The following is a 22,769-nucleotide window of genomic DNA, read 5'->3' as shown; positions in this document are numbered from 1 at the left end:
AATTTGTTGGTTTACGATGTTTTAAAAAGCCTCTCCAAAAATCAGCTCGATCAAAAATTTTCAAGAGGTCGCTCACGAATTTTAAAAATATCAAAAATAATCGAAATTCGGATTTTTTATTTCTAAATTTTTTCTTTCTCGTGGCTGCAACAGTTTATACTTGTAAAATCATGACTACGCTGAAAATTTAAGCCTAAAATTTAAATATTTAAACCTCACTCAAGAATTTTGAATGTTTCCGAGTGCTGTCTTTTAGATGTTTTTAAGCGACCCTTAAATATTAATAATGAAGCTTCTCGATTTTATCACCATCAACTTACATGACAATGAATAAAAATACAACCCGAGAAATAGAAATAATAAGTTATTTACATAGTTTTTTATTTTTTAACTCAATTTGTAAGTTATTTCGCTTGTTCAAAACATACCAAATTTTATTGTTTAAGACTGTGCTGTATATTTTTGGTTATGCAAAAGTTATATTTTATTAAAATGACAATAATTGAGTTATAAAAAAGTACAAAAACTAATTCAAGCTTTTAGTTACATATTATCAGTTAATATTCAAAATTCTTGAGCGCCGTTTAAATATTTAAATTTTGGGCTGAAATTTTCAGCATAGTCATGATTTTACAAATATAAACAATTGCTGCCACAAGAAAGAAGAAATTTAGAACCAAAAATTCCGAATTTCGATGATTTTTAATATTTTCAAAATTCGTGAGCGACCTCTTGAAAATTTTTTACCGAGCTGATTGTTGGAGAGGCTTCTTAAAACATCGTAAACCAACAAATTTTCATGTGAAATCGAAAATGAAAAATCGGTCTATCAGTTGACCCTGCGGGCCACCCCTAAAACTTCCCACTGTTTTCGAGCTCAAGAACCTCAAAAACATTATTGTGAATACATTTTCGAACTCTTCGAGGTCGAAAATACTCTTGCATGCCATTGTTTTCTAAAAAAACATTTTTTAGCATTTCTTTCTCGAATAGTATATTACTACCATAGGCCAGAAAGTTGGATTTTCTGGCGCATGGAACATAGATGCCTCGGTTTCGCTTCGGCATCTATATTCCTTGCGTCAGAGCATCCAACTTTTTGGCCGTGGGTTGTATACTATTTTTCTTGATCTCCAACCGAAAGTACGGAAATACGGACAAAGGTGAGGGGAAGGGGCCGCCCGCCCTACTTTTGCAAAGCCGAGGCGAAGCCGAGGTTGTGCTGGTTGGGGCGGGCTAAAAAAAAAAAATTTGAAAAATACACTTTTTAAAAAATTTCAATGGCTTTCAACTCTCATAACCGTATCAAAATTATATTAATTAATTAAAAAAAAATTACAACCTTAATTAAAAAAGGAAAAACGTAGTCGTAATTTCGCTAAGATATAGATTAAAAAAAAAATTACTTGCAGTTGATATCAATTGGAAGCTGCTCGAAACTTGTAAAATAAATTTCAGTAAAATCTTTATGTCAATTGAATATTTCGAATTTTCGAATTTTATAGGCTAAAATTTATTCAACGAATTTCGTTTAACTCCTGATTAATATCAATTGCAAGTCAGTTTTAAAAAATTGTATTCCTTGGTAAAATTACGACTACGTTATCCTTTTTTAATTTTTTTTTTAATTAATTAATAAAATTTTCATATGGTTAAAACAGTTGAAAGCCATTGAAATTGTTTAAAACTTGAGGGCTACAGTCTGAGAATGCCCTTAATATATCTCAGTCGTATTAACTCTTGAAAATTATAGTAATTATCACGATTTAAAATAGTCCAGTCGAATTAAGGATTTGTGCTGGTGATAATTCCTGACCGACTATTTTTTCCACAGAATGATTCAGAATATGCTAAAACTACGACAACCGAAAAAATCCAACAAAAACGTGCGTCGCAAATATGTTTTTTTATAACAACACAGTCAAAATTCCGGTTTAACGCAAATATCTAACAAACTATAGCACATGGATAAAAAAACCCTTAATAAAACTTGAATAAAAAAAAATAATGAATAAAATGAGCCTCATTTAAGTTTCTACGAGCTGTAATTTGTGAATTATTTAAATATTAATTAATTTTCTCGTCAACTCGATGTTATTTTTTATACATTAGCTGTCCCGACGCCGAAACTTGCCAAAGTGTGACGATGTATAACGAAGCTGCTCGCGTGCTCGTTCGGGACATTTAAAATTTGAAAAATTACTCTTTATTTTCTAGCTGAAAGTCATTTATATATCATTTAACGAATAAATTCAATAGTGATTAAATTTTTATTCCTATAAAAAATAATTGAATGGTTCAAATTTTAGCTTATATTATAATACAATATTAAAAACTGTTTGCATGTTTGCATGTTTAGGTTTCCACTATATTTAAATGGTGTATTACCGTACGATGGACGGTGTGGCTCAATAAGTTATAGATCAAATTGAATGGAATATAGTATAGTGCCGGATAGCTCAACTGGTAGAGCACTCGGCGCGATACCGAATTGGCCTGGGTTCGATTCCCAGTTCGGGCTATCTATATTTTTCTCAATTTATCTATTAATAATATTTAAATATAGTGGAAACCTAAACATGCAAATAACCTTCTCAATAAGACAATTAATAGATAAATTGAGAAAAATATAGATAGCCCGAACTGGGAATCGAACCCAGACCAATTCGGTATCGCGCCGAGTGCTCTACCAGTTGAGCTATCCGGCACTATACTATATTCCATTCAATTTGATCTATAACTTATTGAGCCACACCGTCCATCGTACGGTAATACACCATTTAAATATAGTGGAAACCTAAACATGCAAACATGCAAATAACCTTCTCAATAAGACAATTTATGTTTTTAGTTTGTATAGTTTTCTGTACTATTCTAAACATTAAAAACATGTACATAGAACTGGGCAATATGTAAGAGTGAAATATGTAAGATAGTAGTGAGTAACATCTGACATGGCACTGAGTACAATGTCGAGAGTAACCAGTACTATGTAGATAGGACCCACTGCTATCTTAATTTTTTTTTCTACAGATGGCACTGACTACTATCTGACATGGTAGCCAGTTCTATTTATTTTTTTTCGTGAAGTGAGCACGTGATGTGGTAATACGCGTGCAAGCATCTCCGTGACTACCATCTTGCTAATTTTCTTCTGTACTGTGGCATCGTGTACGAAATTTATAAATTGATTTAATTATATAAAATAATCTGATACAAAATACTACTATTTTTTTAAAGTACCATAACTCATAACCATTTTTAACTTCCCGCTAAGAAAATCGTCGATTTTCGAAAAATTCGGGAAGTTATTGTTTTCACCCCGATTTGCGAAAGTCGAAATTTCATCAGATGTCGACGTTTTGAGGTCCTAGGAAGCTATTCTGACTATTCTCAGAATGGTGTCCGAGTGTCTGTATGTATGTATTGAGACAAATCGCTTTTCATCTTCGCGATTTTTACCAGCAGCCACCAGAATTCGCGGGTTGAACCCTGGCTTAGGCTGGCCTCTAAAAAATTTTATTTTACTTGGACAGAGCAGTGGGCTCGGGTTCTTGCAAAGCAAAGACCCGCACTTATTCCAACACGGCAGCGTATGAGAAAACTTATCAACTTACCTCACGGCTCATAAAATTATAGATTATTCCTATCAATTGTCGAATTACGATTTGTTACTTAATTAATATTTATTTTATCAGACTATTCAATAATCTTACCAGTAAAACAGGAAATAAATAGGATGAACAGGTAATAGATACAGTGAATGATTAACAATAGCAATGATCGTTTACTGCCAATTATAATAATAAAAATTACTTACAAGAAAGTGCAAGCGCTGGATGTAATGTAGACAGATGCGTAGCACAGTATAATTTTATACTGCGAATATATCGCCGGTAACGTTCGTGAGATATCGTGGGAGAAAACAATGCTAAAAAACGGTTTTTTTCAAAAACAATGGGATACAAAAGTATTCTCGAGCTCGAAGAGCTCGAAAATGTATTCACAACAATGTTTACGAGCTCAAAGAGCTCGAAACCAGCGGCACCCTCGCAGATTTGAATCACGCTGGAAACACCGTGGATTCACCGTGGTTACACGGTGGGTTTGTTCCATTTCACCACCGGGTATACACAGTGTATCCACTGTGATTACGCGGTTTATCCATCGTGATTCCACGGTGGCTTGACAACTGTGTATACACGGTGTTTCCACTGTGATTACGCGGTTTATCCACCGTGATTCCACGGTGGCTTTGTGCTATTTCACCACCGTGGTTCCACGCTGTATCCACCGCGTAATCACAGTGAAAACACCGTGCATACACAGTGGTCAAGCCACCGTGGAATCATGGTGGATACACCGCGTAATGACAGTGGTATAATGGAACAAATCCACCGTGTTTCCACCGTGATTCAAATCTGCGAGGGCAAGTTTTGGGACTGGCCCGCAGGGTCAACCAATAGACAGATTTTTTCAATAGTGACGATTGAGTATTTCTTGTTAAAAGTAAGTATAAATTTATATTTCAATGCTGTATAAAATAAAATTATTTCTCAACCAATTTTAATTCTATAAATCGTATTTGAATGGTTTTTATAATTTTGCATGTTTCTTATCAGTAGAGCCGTTTTAAAATTGTAAAAAAATGATCTATGTTTTTGCTTCTTAATTTATTTTTCTTCTAACCTCAATTTTCTGAAAATTTGTTTTCAGTGGATGAAAGGGCTGTTAGTTCTGACGAGGTAATTGGGTTATGGAAAAGCAGATTTTGTTTCTTGTAATTACTTTAATTATTCAACTTCAATAAAAAATTGACGCATTATTTATAAATATTCATGGCATAAAGTATATGATTGCAGGATACCAATCACGATCAACGATATCGTCATTAATGCAAAAATAATATTAATTAAAAATCAAATTTTTTATGTTACAGCAACCTAATATAGATGATTTGGTGGATAATGAAGATGTATAATGAATGTGTATTTGAGTGCTTATGAACTTTTAGATGAATCTAATATACGGACTGTTTTAGGTATTGAAGATTTATATGGATGTCATATTACTCATAATGTTTTCTTAAAAGATGGATCGTGTTACATCGTAAAAAATTGGTACTAATCATTTATTATAATGTATAATAATAAGAAAAAAATAATAATAATAGTTGTTCTATTTATGACAGTTGCCTTGTTATTTTTAATGTTTGTGAACACTAATGTATTGAAATAAATAAATTGTAATTTACTGTACAAAATTAAGATGTTTTTATTTGAAATTACTGATTTTTTGTATGTATATTGAGCCATGAACGAAAGCGGCCCATTTTCCCCAGCTTTTTTAAAATGATTATTTTTTTTAATTTAATGGTTTTATTTCAATTTTTACAAATATTTTACTGATTATTCTGATTTAACTTAAAAAATTTTACTGACAGTTGATATAAATTTCTTGGATAAAATTTAATCTGTTGCTTTGTAAAAATTACAATGCACCTTGTAAATTCTGTTCGATGTATTTTTAAAATTTCTACGTTATCGGTAATTTGTACAATAATTTCATACTGTCCTCATGTTACTATGACTATAGTAATTTTTCTATATATTTCCAGTAATGTTAATTGTAACGCAAGTTAATTACCCGAACTACAGAGAATGCAAGTAGACTGCCCGTATTAACAGAATCGCAAGTAAATTGCTAGTATATTACAATAGTGAATCAGTTATGTGTCTTATTACTAATTAATCCAGGATCGAAGTGATTGACCGATAATTTTGGGGGCAGGGCTAGCCTCGGGACTCTGTCCCCACTGCATCCTTACAGACATGCGTCGACGTAAAAATTAGTCATGTGACCACAGCACTATGACTTGTGTAGTTTTAGACGACAACGAGAAGGGTGAAAAAAATAAGAACCGCAAGGCTGAGGACGACATATTTCAACACGTATAAATATCATTTTATATTCAATACCCATATATATTAACATGAATTTACCTACTAATCTTTAGATATATGATGGAAAAACATGAAGTTCAATAGATGGAAAATCATAGATCTCAAAATACAGTTAAAACGGCCACATATATTGTCTGATACTCTGAGTATATTTTTGTCATATGTGGATTTTTCATTCAGAATAGTGAACGCCTAATAGGATTTTAGGAGGAATTAAATTTCAACCTGAGTTATAAATGATCATAGCAATTCAAATAGTTATTATTATGAATATTTAATAATTTGAATATAGAATATTACAAAAAATAGTCATTATTCTTTAAGATGATACGACAGAATGAATTTGAAGATATTTAATGACGCGAAGTAATATTAAAGTGGCATAAAAATGAGTAGTAATTTGTCCTTGGCTTAAAAACTCACCCTCTGTACTACAACTCACTACCCTCTCTAATACCATCAAATCCACCCTTAAAACCACCCACGTGTCATTTGACATTATTAATATTAATAACGAAAAAATGCAATAAAAAATCTCTACCTATTAATTTGAATATTGTCACAAAAAAAAAAAAAAAAAAATATAAAATAGATGAAATGAAGATAAAAAAGAATATTTATATATGTATGTATAGGATGGCATGATAACAACAGAGCGTAGAATAAAAATGAAAAAACGTCTGACTTTAAAAACTCTTTCAGTTGAAAAGAAGATCCGGATAAAAGTAACATTTGAATACAGTCGACGACTGTGACATCATTTATTACACGTGACAATAAAAATTTCTACGCATTTCACTTTTCAAAGGATGTTGATGGGGATATATAGGTATGGATATAGAAAAGTCGGCAGTAATCTTTATGGCACAATACACCAAACATTATAGTTGTTTTTATTTTACAAAAGTACGATATCTATAAATAATGAATCTTAATATACAAAATTTTATTAATACTTATTGACATTTATTCAATTTCGATTCTTCACTGTAGAGTCCGTGGCCTATTGTAAAGACATTGTGGACTGGTTCTGAAAAATTTTTGTAATTAATCGATGTCTATAGATCATTCTGTAACTAAACTATACATTGCTATCTAAGAAAATTATAACAAGAAAATAAATAAATAACAAACAGAAGATTTACGGAATATGGGCGAAAAACGAAAATCTGATCCATTTTGCAGTTTGGGAGAAAACAGAGTGTTTACATTTTTGACGAATCGATTCATCTACTTCTGACAAAATTATATTTCTTTTTCTACTTTACATCTAATTTTCAAAAAAGTGCATTTGCGGAAAAATACTTCTAAACGCTATTGGAAGATACTGATCATGCAGGAGCTGCCAGAGTTGAACGCAGGGCCACTCCTTGGCTCAGCACTGGGGAACCTAGCTTTGGCACGTCAATATTGACCCATACGTGGGTCAAGAATTGTTACTCAATCCTGGCCATTTCAATTACTACCCGAGCCTTGGCCAGGACTGGGTAACCTAGCCTCGACCGTAATGATGATGATCCGAGCTTTGACCGAGACTGGGTTTCCCTATCTTGGCCATTCAGTGGTGACCCAGGCTTGGGCTAGAACCGGATAACCTAGCCTTGGCCGACCCAATGATTACCCGAGCTTAGGCCGACTAGGTTCCCCTGCCTTGATCATTGAATAGCAACCCGGAATTGGGCCAAAATAAGATTATCCAAGTTCGGCTATACCTATAGTTACCCATCCTTGGGCCAGAACTGGCTAACCCAGGTTTTTTTATGAATTATTCAATTAACTGGCTATTATGGTTTTTTAAATAATTAATTATTTATTTTTAAATTAAAATGGGTTTTAATTAATAAATATCTTAACATTTCGATTAAAGTTATTTTCAACTAATAATTAAAATATTTTAGTTCGTTATTATTTGCATTCAACAACCATAATTTTATAATTTTACTCACAAAAATTAATTTAATTTAGAAATAACTCATGAATTTTTATAATAAATGTTACTTTTAATAATGGTGGTAGAGCAAGATAATTCAACTGGGTTTTTGATAAATAATTAATTAAATTGAATAAATTTTATTTTTTAAAATTATGGAATTATAATAAAAATAATACGAAATTATTATTTTTATTATAATCATTGTAATTTGTTTTATTTATCTTAATCGAAAATATTAATAAAATTGCTCTTTATATTTCATAAAACCGAGTGGTTGTAGTAAAATGAATAAGTAGATCATATGAAAGTTTTAGTTCAACATTACTAGGTTCGTCCAGTAGCTATCGTTTAAATCCAGCAATTAGAAGGACGGCAGTTCGCGCCCAGAGCCCAGCAGAATTTTTACCGAGTTATTTTCACGTCATTTACCTCATTTAAATAGTTTAAATGTTAATGATCACGAACTCTACTCGGTTAATAATTATAAAACTTTTTTTTCAATTAATTTTATTTGTTTTGTCAATGCATGAGCCAGGTCTGGCAAGCAAGCCTGGGTCAGGGCTGGTAACCAGGTTTAGTCCAGTTTAACCAAACTGGGGTCAAGCCTGAGCCCGTCGTACTTTCCACTCTGAGTGATGAGAAACTAATGGTCTCGTATTTTCGCTCGCTGATGCTTTAGTGTCAATGCGTTTAGTGTTTGTAGTTGGATTTGACTTTTTTTTTTACTTCACATTTGCTGAGAACTAATGCAAAAATGGAAGAGGTCAAAAAAAAAAAAAATTTCCATTTTGATGATGATTAAGTACACAATTTAAAGATCAAAACTTGTTCCTTGAATTGCTTTGAAAAACTTTGTCCAATCACCCCGGAAAAACAGTCTAATAGATCGATTAAAAAATTTACAAGGTTACTGGGAGTACAATAAGCTGATAAAAACCTTGGCAACATTAGTCTTTTCATAAATATTTACAAAATAGCGGTTAATTTACTGAAAACCCAAAAAAAGCCATTATTCTATACTTCTTTCTAATATATGTTCAGGATAAAAACAAATTGTTTTCATAAATAATGTTGAAGGAGTCTTATAGGGGATGTATTCGTTTTAAAAAACGCTCCTCAATTTACCGTGTGATTATTGGTAGCTGAGATATCGATGATCACAGCTGAAATGATCCTTTTTTGGTTGAAGGCTAATATCTACGACAAACTGTTGTACAGAGCTTATAAAAGAGCAAATTAAAGCTTAATGAGTTAAATAACTGACCCATGCATTAGCTTAGCTGAAAAACTTTTTCCTTTACCCGTGAACCCTTCGAAAGAAAAAAAAAACTCGGAAATTTCCGTCTCATGATATTTCTTATGAATGCGCAATAACTGTAGTTCTAAAAAAATTTTGATCGAACGATATTGAAACTAGAGATTTCAAGCTATAAAATGCGTATTTCAAGCTAAAGCCTTGCAAAAATAACTAACTAATTTCTAAAATTTTTCTGTTACTTCAATTTTTTGCGTTAGTGTAGAAATATTTGCTCTGGCACAAAATTATTATTCCTATCCTCTAATGGCCATTATTTAATATAGAACAAAATATCAATTCATTTTTCATGATACCAGCATCAAAATTTAAAGTTTCCGTGTCACTACAGCCAGTCGAAACAAATTAATTTGAAGCCGATGCTGCAAACAACTATTAGCGAATTCGTAATTCACAAATACCTTCATACAGCGGGCAGAAACATGCGTGTTTCTTCTCTTGGGAAGAAACACAATTGTTTCTGCCCGTTGTTGGCTATAGTTAATGTTCATTTGCATCCTTATTACTCTCATTTGTTTGCTTGTCACTTCAGTTCACTCATTTCGTTTTTTAAGGGAGAGTTTAATTAACTAAATAAAATTACTGAAAAATGAGTGAAAATAATATTTTTGTCTTATTTGTTATTTAATAAGTGACTAAATCACAGATTTCTCATTCTCTAACAGTTCTCCGCGTCATTGGCTTGAAGTTAACTTGTTTCTTACTGGCTGCTGACACCGAATCTTGAAGTTCCGATGCAGGTAATCATGAAAAATATGGTGTGTGACTCAGGATGAAACACAATTTCAGACTGCGGGTGATATTAGCCCTCGCCTACGGCTCGGGCAGCCAACTTCACCCTAGTCTGAAATCGTCTTGTTTCATCCCTTGTGACCTAATATACTATAAACTTGAATACTTAATAACTGAATGAAGGCTCGCTGACGTTGAATTAATAATTTGAATTGAACCCAATGAATATCAAGATGAGTTTGAATAAGAGGCTAGAACTGGTATCTAGATTTATAATCTAGTAGATATGCACAGCCATAATCAGACTGGTCACGAAACTCTATATTAACGTTTGGTTGATAATTTGTCGAATTACTATGGAATCGGGTTAAGAATAATCCGAATTTTAGTCGTTACAAACAGTCAACGAAATAATAGCCGCCTTTGTTTGAAAAATATGTGAGCGAATTCATATGTCACCTCGCAGATATTGTGGAAGGATGTTATAATGAGAATAACTGAGATCCTTGACTTTTTTTAATGGACCGCTAGAGTAGAAAAATAAGCATCGATAGTTAAGGCCACTACTGTTCGAACAATAGTAACAAATATTCATTTCGACTCTCTATTATAATGCGAAGACAGAAATGGGATAACAAAGGGCCTGGAGTTAGGATCCACGATGATTCAGGGCTTAAAAATCGATTGGAGTATGAATTTATTAGTTTCAATGACACAATGACATCCAGTCAATTCCAATGAGTTCACGTTCCAACTGCTGATCGTTAACTAGCTACAACGAGCGCTCAGTCTTTTTATAGACTGCGATATGGTCTTTTTATTTATTAAATAATCATTTATGTACTTATTTACCTTAAAAATTTTGCAAAATCTCTTAAAGTACATCTTGACCACTTGTAACGATTTTCGGTCGAACTATAGGCCGGTGCCATTATGTAACCATCACTCTCGGGACAAGGATATCTGTCATGTCTCGATCCGAGTCTAGAAACGAAAATAAAAAATTAAGGCATTCAACTGATTATTGTTAAATAAATATTGAAAAATAAGTTACAAATGGCCAATTTCATGGGCAGCTGTTTGGACACCACTGAAATTTCCATCATCCAAGATAATAGCAACACTATTTGTTTGACCATAACGATGATCGATTGAGCATGCTCCATTCAATGCCGAAATTCCAACAGTAGCTCTATACTCATCCGGAGAAATTGCAACAGGTTGTTCTTGTCGTCTAAAATTTTTTTTCAACAAAATAAAATAACCGATTTTCCATGTTTCTAGAGTTTTATTAAATTCAATAATAGTACATTATCGCATTGAGTGGAAGGTGCTTTTGACAACGAGTGTGATTGGTTTACGAGCCGTTCGGCGAGTGCTGCCAATACATGAGTGTCGAAAGCCCTTCCTACTCAATACATTACAATAGTTTTTGCATCGAATGGTAAGAGAGATTGTCTTTTATTGGTAATAAAAAGATACTATAATAAATTTTATTTTTTAGTCAACCTAAGATAATATTAAATTTTATTAATATGAAATTAATTCCTGAATTATTTCTGATGCAAAGATTATTAAATTATAATAATTAATAATTAAAAGAAAAAGTCATTATTTTCTTATATGAGAAAACAAATGACAAAAATTAGCGTATGCGCTATTCGTCTCGCAAATAAAAGAGAAAATTTAAGCTTTCAGGTACAGATCTAATAAAAAATTGCATACACACTACGGAGGAAAGTAGGACGTTCAAATCCGGATGTTTGCCACCCCTGCCTTTTGCTTGGGTAGGCAATTGCACACACCCGGATTGGATGGCCTACTTTTTTTCCTTGGTGTGTAATATACTATTTCTCTCTCTTTTGATAACAAATAAATGACAAATATTTGGTTGGCTGTCAAAATCTTTTAGATTCTTTGAATGTCTAAGTAACTCGGTTATTTCCCAAGTTCTTAAATTTTTTAAAAATATGCTTTTTTGTGATACGACCATGAAAATTTTAAGTTTCAGGGTCTCTACAGCCAGTCAAAATAAGCTAATTTCGGTCGTACTTTTCTCTATAGTGTATATACTGGTTTTCACCAGATCTGCACCTTAAAGTTTATATTTTAGCCTCTGTGGGAAAAATGGCATATGTGCTCATTTTTATGATTTGTTTTTTCATAAAAGAAAAGAAAGATTTTCTTTCCTCTAACCAGGGCAGAAATTCGAACTTTTGGTCCCGGTATGGCAAAAAAATATTAGCAAACGTGTTAATTGCGAATGTCTTCAGTCAGCGGGCAGAAACCTACGTGTTTCATCCCTTGAGAAGAAACAAATAATGTTTCTGCCTGCTAACTGAAGACATTCGCAATTTCAATTCTGATGCTTGCCAGTTATTTATTAATTATTTCAGACAATTTATTTAATTTATGTAAATGTCAATTCTGACTTCATAATTAAAATTTTTAGAAATCAGAGTGAATAATAAACAATATTAATAGTTTCTGCTTCATTACAATTTGCAAACCACAATTTACGCTTACGCTAATAGTTGATCTAGTCTTAAATTAAATTGTTTCCCACTGGCTACTGACCATGAAACGTTAAGTTCTAATGCATGTAATTATGAAAAATATAATGTATAACACAGCATTAAACACTTTTTTAGACTGCGGGTGATGTCAGCTAACTTCACCCTGGCCTGAGATCGTTTTGTTAAATCCCTTGTCCCACAATATAATATTAAAAATCTATGAAATGTTAGATAAATATGCTGAGAGTGAATTAGATAAGAAATTTTATGATCTACAAAAATAATGTAGTCTAATATTCACGTGAGTTCTATAGCTCCTGAGATAAATAATGATGCGAAAATGATAAAATAGAGTGATAAAAACTACTCGACTATAATATACTTACGGAGTCATAGTCACTGCAATATCGTAGCTGTCTAGGGGCAGAAGTTCTTGGGATTTGTATAACCATTTGCCATTTTCAATCACAAGCGTATGATATCTGATGTTTTCGGAGTACCGTCTGCTATATGAATCTTGAGGAAAATATTTCAGAACTACAGGATCCTATAATTGTATGGAAAACAAATAATCAAACATAACAAAATGTATCAGGTGCATGTATTCAAAATCGATTGACAAATTTTTATAATCGAATAGGGTAATTTCTATTTGTTACTAAGATAATTCTAGGAAGCATCTTTCATAAAGACATTTAAACATTGATAATTTGAATTATGAATACATTAAATAATTAAAAAAAAAAATTACTATGTTTTTGGGAAATAAATAATCAATAAAATTTTTTAAATCTAAATAATCACAAAAAAAAAATTTTACTCGAGAAAAAATAACTTAGATTTATGTTGACCTACTACTATCGATCTAAGTAGATCTACTACTGTAGATACAGACAGATATACTACTGTGAATCTAGATAGATCTACTACTGCGGATCTTAGTAGATATTTTACTGTTATCTAGATAGATATACAGCTGTAGATTTACATAATTCTACTTCTACGTAGTTCTTAGATTATAGACTTACGTACATCTACTTTGAATCTACGTATATCTGCTATTGGTTTACTACGGTAGATCTATATAGACTTTTTACGGTAGACCTACGTAGATCTAATGCCATAGATCTGCGTATTTCTACGACTGCAGATCTTTGTATACCTACGGTATATCTATGTGGATCAGCTGTAAGTCTAATGTAGATCTACTGTAGATCTAATGCAGATCAACTATAGATCTAATGTAGATCTACTACTGTACATTTTAGAGATCTTTAGAGATCACCATAAGACTAAACATATCGACGATTAACGTAAATTTAAAATTTGTAATAGATTTCGGAACATTTCTGATGATTTCAGCAGATCATCAATGGTTTTAGTCCTAAGGTGATCTTACGAGATCTCTACTGGTCTTAGCAATTTTTGAAGAATTTACAATAATATCACTGGAGATCTATTTAGATTAATGCAATTTGACAAGTTCGCTTCTAACGGCTAAATAAGTCATCGGAAATCTCAAAAAATTTTCTTCAATTTCCACAAATCTTCGTAGATCACTTCAAAAAAGCCGTAGACCTGTTAGAAGTAACGTATATCTTATTTGTGGCGAGATCAGATCTCCGCAGATCAAGTGAACGTCACCAGAGATCTAAATTATTTTTCCCCGCGTGAGGACAAAAAGAGGTTCAATTTATTGTTTTGGGAATGAAAAATGTAGCAAAATCCAAAAACAGTATGAAATGAGGGCTGCAATTTTCACTCGGGTATCAAAAGTCTTCATGAATCTTCTTCACTATGTTAACGTTAAATCACCCCCATAAAATGTTCATCGAAAATCCGAATCGAAGTTCATAATCATCTCATAAGCTCAATGATTATATTAAGGATTTCGCCGGAAATGCTTGTATGTTTTTTTTTTTTTTTTAACGAACCGATTTAGATGCATAGTTGATTGAACAATATTTCCAGATTCAATTGCCTGTTCGTGTTAGAAACCGGTTGTTCGAGAGGGTGTTCGAATGTAAAATTTATAAAAAATTCGAAAACATTTAAAGTAATAAGAAATGCACAATGTGAAGTTGAAGTTCACTTAATAGTCAATCTAAAAAGTATTTAGTTACTTACCATTGGTATAACAATTCCAGCGATATTTAGTTTGTACTTAGGTTGATCTAAGCTTCGATACAATGTATCAACTTGATTCCAAAATGTTAAAACATATGTGATGATTTGATTTGGTCCAACACGAGTATATAGTTCATAATCAATTATAACTAAAATTTCTAGATAAATCGTATTTGGTATCTGTATATTGTTATAGTATCCTGATGGTACTCGATAGTTGTAGTAGTTCAATTCAATAGCTGGAAGAAGTAATTTATAAATCATTGAATTTTATTTTTGTAGGGGAAAATGATCACAAAATTGATTTGCAAATCTGATATTATCATTTAGATGAAGAAAAAAAATTTCTATGTACCTGCGGAAATAAACGTTTATTATAAATTAGTTAGAGAGTCTTTTATATAAACAATGAGCTCATAAGTCTCTTATACAATTCGACATAATTTATTTTCGCGAACCCATTAAAAAAACAGTTGTAAAAAATTTTCAAAATTATTTATCACATGGTCATTAAAACCATACAATTTATGACTTACGTATTGATAATATTCACGTAGAATATTAATGAAATTTATTAACACATTCATGCAATTTTGTTTTGAATCTACTGAAACAAGGTCGTTTTAGTACGCAAAATATTAAACACGACTGGTTTGTGTGCTCGCAGTAACGAATCATGTTTACAACAGTACTTGGTCTTGTGCTGCATAAGAATGCGAGCACTGTAATCAGTTGTTTCCGGAGGGTATTGATTAATGTGCACCGATGAATTAGCAATGTCTTGCACAAGGCTGATTGCTGTATGCCATACCGCTGGTCAGTGCTTAGTTACCTACGCACGACTCATTCTGCTGCACATCGTAACAATTCATGTGATGTACATGACAAAATAGTTTTCGACACCATAACTGCTCTTGTTCTATACACGAATTAAGCCTCGAAATTTTGTTTTTTTGTTTCGGAAGATGTAATTCGTTTGCAGCACCAAAGTAGTTATGGTGTCAAATATAAGTCAGTCATGGACATCATATAAATCGTTGCAGTATGCAGCAGAATGAGTCGTGTGCAGCACATAAATGGTTCTTGTGCTAAGGACCTACCAGTGCGGTCGCATACAGCAGTCAGTCTTGTGCAGGACATTACTCATTTGTGTGCGCATATGAATCAGTATCCTTCAGACACGACTGATTGCGGGATCACAATCATAGTTCTGCGCCAGGTGGAGTATGGTTCTAAACATTCTTTACAAAAAAATACTCCTGTACACTATTGGAAAACGCCAATTAAAAACTAACGGTCTGGTATTTTTAGGCACCAATACTTTAGTGTCACGAGTGCGTTTAGAATCAGTCATGTCTTAGTATGATTATTGCGTTTATTAGTTAGTGTTCTCGGGGTTTGTAGTGGCATAAGTGTATTGCACTTTTTTCTTAAAATCGATGGTGTAAGCTGATGGAAAAAAACTGCATCCAATTATATATACTTATAATTATCTAAACTGATTAATTGATGGTGATTAATTTTTTTTTCGATGAAAAATTATTCAACATTACTGGAGCTTGAACCTGGATCCTTCTGTATATCAGTTAAAGCTTGCACCACTCTGCCAAACCATAGACTAAATAGTTAGGATTATTTTGAAGGTCTAAATATTTATCATAGAAATCTCAATAATCGTAACAATGCAAATGATATTAATTGTGATGATTGAGCAATTCATAAATTTTTAGTGTATTTATGTAGAAATTAGATGTAAAATATTGAAGTTAGAGTTTTTTAACTTCCCGCTAAGACAATTGTAAGTTTTCAAAAATTCAAGAAGTTATTGTTTTCACCCCGATTTTTGTAAATCGAGTTTTCATCAGATCTTGACGTTTTGAGATCCTAGGGTACTCTGACTATTCTCAGCTGGACGTCTGTGTGTGTGTGTGCAAACTTTTTTTGTCCGACGATATCTTTGAAACGAATCATCCAATTCTAACGTTCTTGGCAGCAATCGCAAGAGCTCACCAAGATTTGGAACTGATTAGATTTTGAAGTTGATTGGTTGAGTCGCGAATTGCTCGACTGATTGGTTTCTAAGTTTAATCGAGTGTAAGTCTCAACAAGCTCTTTCGATTGCCGGTAAGTAAGTGGAAACCACCTGATTGGTTCCAACAACATCGTCAGACAAAAATTACTTTTTTTCAGCAAAATGTATGTTTTTTCTGTACAATCGTTTCTTGACCTCGGAGAGCTCAAAAGTTTACCAATAATGACATTTTCGAGCTCTCTGAGCTTTGAAACAACGAAATGTTTTGGAGTCGGCCCGCAGGGTCAACCGGTTTTCAGACTTTTTGTCTACCACACGACTCAGTCGTGAGTCGGACAGTGACCAGACGTGGTTAAACATTTACGTGTAGAGTAAAAAATGTTACTTACGGTTAGCAAAAGGGTAGTTATTGTGTTGAACACGCCGAAATATATATTTATTAGTTGAAGGAGTATTCAATGGGTTCGATAGGATTAATGACTGTTCCTGCAATAAGGAATAATCTGCTGCGATTGTCAAGTTTTCGGAACCAATGTACCCATTCTAAAAAAATAACAAAAATAAGCAATAAGAATATGTATCGTTAATATATAAAAACATTATTTTACTTGGATGATTCTCCTTCCATTTGGAAGAGTATCAAGGACAATCGATGCACGATTTTGGGAATCCTCATATATTTTCCTTTGGATGTTTGGCCCCTAAATTACAAAGATTTAATTAGATTGATTCGTTTTAAAAAGAATAGTTTCTTATTTTCCATACAAATCCATAACATCAGTAGAATTATTTAAGCAAATTATAATTTGACTTACTTTAAGTTCAACCGTTTGTGACATGAGGGAATTTGAATAGAGTTTGTAAACAGGTGTAGCTGGACCATAAAGAGTATTTTCTCTTTCTTGAAGATTCAAATAAATATTTTTACCGAAAGCGTTCAGTTGTAAGTTGATGTCGTCATTTATCGATGAGCGTTTTCTTCGTGAAAGAAAATTAATGGTACCTGTTTCCCAATCATCATCTACAAATTTAATAAGTTATTACTTAACACTTATTGATAAGCACAGACATTGAATAGTATATTATACACTAAGGGATGAAAATAGGACAGTTTAATCCACGTGTGGAATTGTCTATCCGAGCTGGAGGCAAGAGTAAGCAAACAAGCAGATTAGGACGTCTTTCCTTCATCCATGGTGTGTATACTGTTTGTCACCAGATCTGCAGCTGAAAGTTTAAATTTCTGTCTCTGATTGGGGGAAGAATGACGCATGCGTTGATTCTTATCATTTATTTTCTTATAAGAAAAACGAACAACTTTCTATCCTCTAAACAGAACATAAATTTAAATTTCGGTACAGGTCTGGTGGAAATTCTTTGATGTACAATCGAATTCCGGTAACTCGGACAGTAAGTCTACGAAAGTGGGGAAATTTCCTGGGAATTCCAACTTATTGAATTCCTACTCTCCTTTAAAAACTAAACTACAGTGCATGCACTCTTACATCTACATGGCTGATCCATATGTAAACCTACACACACATACAAATGAATAGTATCGAGTGAGAGATCACAGCTCGTAGTGGGAGTCAAGCTAGAGGAAATTCCGAGCTAATGGAATCCGACATAGTGGAATTTGACTCTATCGGTAAATTTCGACAAGTCGGATGAAAGGGAATGAATGCTGTATGGTATACTACAGTTCGACCAATGATCAGAAAAAATTACTCGATTACTCTAACTCCAGTTGTCAATCGAAAACACATAATGATAAACAGTTGATTAAATTATTTATTACTGACTTACTATTTAAAATCCTTGGAGTGCGTTTCCATGGATTTTCTGGTCCAACCTGTCAACATTTAGTTTTACTATTTAATATAATACTAGCTGCAAACGCCCGCTTCACTGAGTTATATTTTGGTGATGCATTTATTTATGTGTTAAATTTTTTGGACTGCTTTAAAAATTTCGAAAATAATCCAACAAGTTCTGAAATATTCGAATGTCGAACATCACTTCAAATCAATTCCGATCGTTCTAACATATGTTTCGATCGAGTTGTTCCGATTATTTTCGCGTAATTTACGACTTTAAAATATATTTTTTAATTTTTATAATATTTTTAAAATTTTAAAACAGTCCAGAGCATCCCACGTGGATGGAATAAGTTTTAAGTAATTTATTGTATTTACAGATATATTCAAATTTTCTAGAATGTTATCTGATTTTCAAAACCTTGCAAAACATTAAAGACTAATTAGAATCATTTTTACGAAATTTGAATCAACTAATTGTAATTTGGAGCATTCCGAATAAGTCTCTAAATATTCGCAGCAATCGAGAACATTTTAGACTCATTAGAATCAATTTCGAGCAATCTCACTCAACTAAGTTCAATTTAGACCACTCTAGATGTGTCTCAAAATTTTTGGCACGATCTAGAATATTCTAAACTGATTAGAATCAATTTCAAGTGATTTAACTCAATTAAGTTCAATTTAAAGCATTCCAGATCCATCTCGAAATATTCAGAACAATCTCGAATATTCTAGACTGATTAGAATCAATTTCAAGTGATTCAACTCAACTAAGTGCAATTAAGACTATTCTAGATCCGTCTCGAAATTTCGAGAACAATCTAGAACATTATAGACTCATTAGAATTAATGTCAAGTGATTTAAATCCACTTAGTCCAATTCGTTGCGTTCCAGATGTGTCTTGAAATTTTTACGACAATTTAGAACGTTCTAGATTAATTAGAATTAATTTTAGAATAATTTAGAAAATTAATTCCTATTTTAGAACTGAGATGTAAGAATTCAATGTTTACAAAAATAGACATTGAAAATTTCCCATATTTGAAGTATATTTTATTGAAAACTAACTGTTGCCCTAACAGGCCCAAATTACGGTGGATTTAGATTTTCTTATAATCTCAAAAGTTACTTTCACAATGAAAAAATATCCTCCTAAACAATTAGTTTAATATCTTAAAAATTTTCTTTAAAATGAGTGGCCGCACTGATATACTTACACCTGAAAAATTTTTATTTTTCCGCTAATAAAATTGGAAATTTTCAAAAAAAAGGGAAGTTATGGTTTTCACCCAGATTTTCTAAAATCAAGAGTTTATCAGATGCCGTGACATTTCTATGACTTACGTATGACGTCAAATGAACGTCATGTGTTTACCGGGTTAAGTTTATGAAATGTTAATGATAACTCTCTTACAAAGTGAATAAAATTTCAATAGTGTGTACTTTAATCTACCACGACTTTCTCAAACAAAAACTTAAAATTCGAGAAATTATATTTTTTTGTTGCAATTCAACAATTTCCTTGTCTCTCGTACTTACCAAAGCAGCCATAACCAGGGACATGTTGAAAAATGTCACTATCATTATTAGTATATTAATTCTAATCATTTTCGGTTTTTAAAATTCTACCACTTCTGACACTCTTAGACTACTTTATGAAAACTGTAATTTTATTAACCATGAATAATGTTTTTATATTCACAGTTATCAATAAATATAAAAATAATCATTTCAATTACAGAGTTAATTAGTTTTAGAACTAGTTCAGAATTTTTCAGGTTAAGGTCATTGTATACGTGATCTCAATTCTTCGAATTATTTAATCAATCATTAATGAGTTTTTTTAGTTGAATAACATTAATTTCTTTATTGATAACTTATAAAATATTTTCTCATTATGAAAATTTAAATAATCAATTACATTCGTATTGTCATAGCGTAGAGTTTTTCAATTCTCTTATCATGTAGATGAATCTGATTTCTTTTTCTTTTCGTAACTATCAACTCGACTAGAATTTTCCCCGATTTGTCTGAAGTACCATGAAGACCTTCTCAGGTTATCCTGATGAGTTCTTTCTAGGAGTTATTCCAAATGTTATTGTTAAAGTCCTAAAAGGAATTTTTTTGTGATTTGCCTGAAGTACCATGGGGTTATAATTTAATAACCCGTTTGACCGTAAAAATTTTCAATCCCTTATCACATTTTATTGACCAGCTAAAATGTAAACAAAGTACAGAACAATAACATATTTTATATAAAGATTTTGTCAATTGTTACATCACGGGTTTTTTAATTCTTTATCGGTTATTCTTAGATATCATAATGAATAAACTATTTACACATATAGGCTCACATACGTGGGTAAGCACCGTGGATAGCATCAAGGACGTTGAATCGAAAGGGTGTGGGTTCGAGCTCAGCAGTCATCGGAATTTTTCAACAATAAAAGACATGCTTACTTTCTGTAAGTAATGCTCCTAATACATTAGATCACACTGAAAAAAAGTATGAGTCCCACGCTTATAAATTAAAGTGATATCGTAATACTTGGTATTGCGAATACACTTATACCAAATATAAGTCTCAACGCAATATTTTCAAGCACTACACTTAAATTAGTTTAAATCATACTCTTAAACCGAGTTTTAGCGCAACCGCAATACTCATATCAGCACTACACTCAAATCCTCACACTCATGAATTTACAGAATTAGAAAAGAAAGGTTATGGAAATAAATATTGCTATAGACTAAAAAGATGACAATAAACCCATATATTGATAATACTTAATGATAGGATGATTAATTCCACTTGGTTAATTTATTTTTCACCCAGGAATCCATAAATGATTATTTTTAATTTCAATTATGTAAATAATCATTTTAATGCTCTTAAGAACGATGTATAGGTTAAAGGTATAATATAAACACGGGGAGAAAAGATTCAAAATACGCGCTGAATCTTACGCGAGAACTTTTTTTACTATACTCTCTGGACTTGTTATAGTATCGTACGGAAAACATAAGTTACTCACTTCAACAGAGTATTGCGATAATACGTAAACTTTTTAACTTCCCGCTGAGAAAATCAACGATTTTCAAAAAATTCGGGAAGTTATTGGTTTCACCCCGATTTTCAAAAATCGGGTTTTCATCATATGTCGACGTTTGAAGGTGTTAGGATGCTATTCTGACATCTTCAGAGCGATGTATGTGTTTATTTATTTATGTATGTATGTATGTATGTATGTGTGTGTGTGTGTGTGTGTGTGTGTGTGTGTGTGTGTGTGTGTGTGTGTGTGTGTGTGTGTGTGTGTGTGTGTGTGTGTGTGTGTGTGTGTGTGTGTGTGTGTGTGTGTGTGTGTGTGTGTGTGTGTGTGTGGATGTAAACCTCTCATATCTTTTTGATTAATGAACCGATTTGGATGGTTCTTGCGGCATTCGAAAGATATTTTCTGAACTTAGATTTTCAAAAAATTTTAGATCACTTAGTCAAATAGACTGAGATATTTAAGATATACGAAAAAAAAATTTTTTTTTTGTTTTTTTTTAGATATTTTGAAAACTGTTGAATCGATCAATTTCAAAATCTAATTAGCTCTAGAACTCGATAAAATCAATCGATTGCTGCCAAGAACGTCCCAATCAGGTAACCCGTTCGAGAGATATCGTCAACGGGATAATAAATGTTAAATTGATATCTGCTTTTTTCATTGAATAACATCATAATTACTGAACAAAATCCTCAAAACTAATATGTTCTTCTTTATATAAGTCATTGGAAGTGACTGCCTAAAAATCGTCATGTTTGCTCGTATCACGATATACTTACACAATATAGATACAACGTATCACGTGAATACTTATTTTTGAGCTAATTATTGAACATAATTGTGAACAAATATAAAAAACGCTCATTCATTAATCATTTTAGATTCTAAATTTTTAAACTTTCACATGAAACGTAACTCTGTTGAGCTTTTCAAGCTCATAAAAAGAGAAGCAAAAGTATTTTCGAGCTCGAAAATGCATTTATGCTAATGTTTTCGAGCTCTTAGAGCTCGAAAACAGCGGGACGTTTGGAGGCTGGCCTGCAGAGCCAACCGATGCCCAGATTTTTTATATCATATTCGCAATACCAATTCATTGAAAAAGTGTATACCAATAGGACTTAAACTTTTTTTTCAGTGCACTTTCTGCGTCTAATTAAAAGTTTCTAATTTTTTTTGTTTTTCGCAATTTCATATTTTGTTGAAGATAATTACTAATGAAAGGCAACCCTTACAAGGATTTGATGCAGAAATCCTGGTAAAGATCAAGTAAAGAATCC

At 32.3% G+C, this 22,769-nt stretch overlaps 1 protein-coding gene across 1 annotated transcript; it reads right to left on the bottom strand.

The window, feature by feature from the left end:
• Positions 1 to 6,884: 6,884 nt before the first annotated feature.
• LOC130677534 (A disintegrin and metalloproteinase with thrombospondin motifs like) lies at positions 6,885 to 18,518 on the bottom strand. The gene is made up of 9 exons (XM_057484323.1): positions 18,425 to 18,518; positions 17,434 to 17,639; positions 17,227 to 17,319; positions 17,008 to 17,161; positions 14,587 to 14,825; positions 12,846 to 13,006; positions 10,998 to 11,177; positions 10,796 to 10,927; positions 6,885 to 6,993 (listed from the first exon to the last, which is right to left on the bottom strand). The coding sequence occupies exons 2-9, from the start codon at positions 17,455 to 17,457 to the stop codon at positions 6,948 to 6,950; spliced, it is 1,029 nt and encodes a 342-aa protein (XP_057340306.1). The 5' UTR covers positions 17,458 to 17,639; positions 18,425 to 18,518; the 3' UTR covers positions 6,885 to 6,947.
• Between the last annotated feature and the right edge of the window lie 4,251 nt (positions 18,519 to 22,769).

Source organism: Microplitis mediator, chromosome 11 (assembly GCF_029852145.1).
Source record: "Microplitis mediator isolate UGA2020A chromosome 11, iyMicMedi2.1, whole genome shotgun sequence".
NCBI lineage: Eukaryota > Metazoa > Arthropoda > Insecta > Hymenoptera > Braconidae > Microplitis > Microplitis mediator.
The sequence above is the reverse complement of the archived record's forward strand: the minus strand, read 5'-3'. Positions and strand labels throughout refer to the sequence as shown.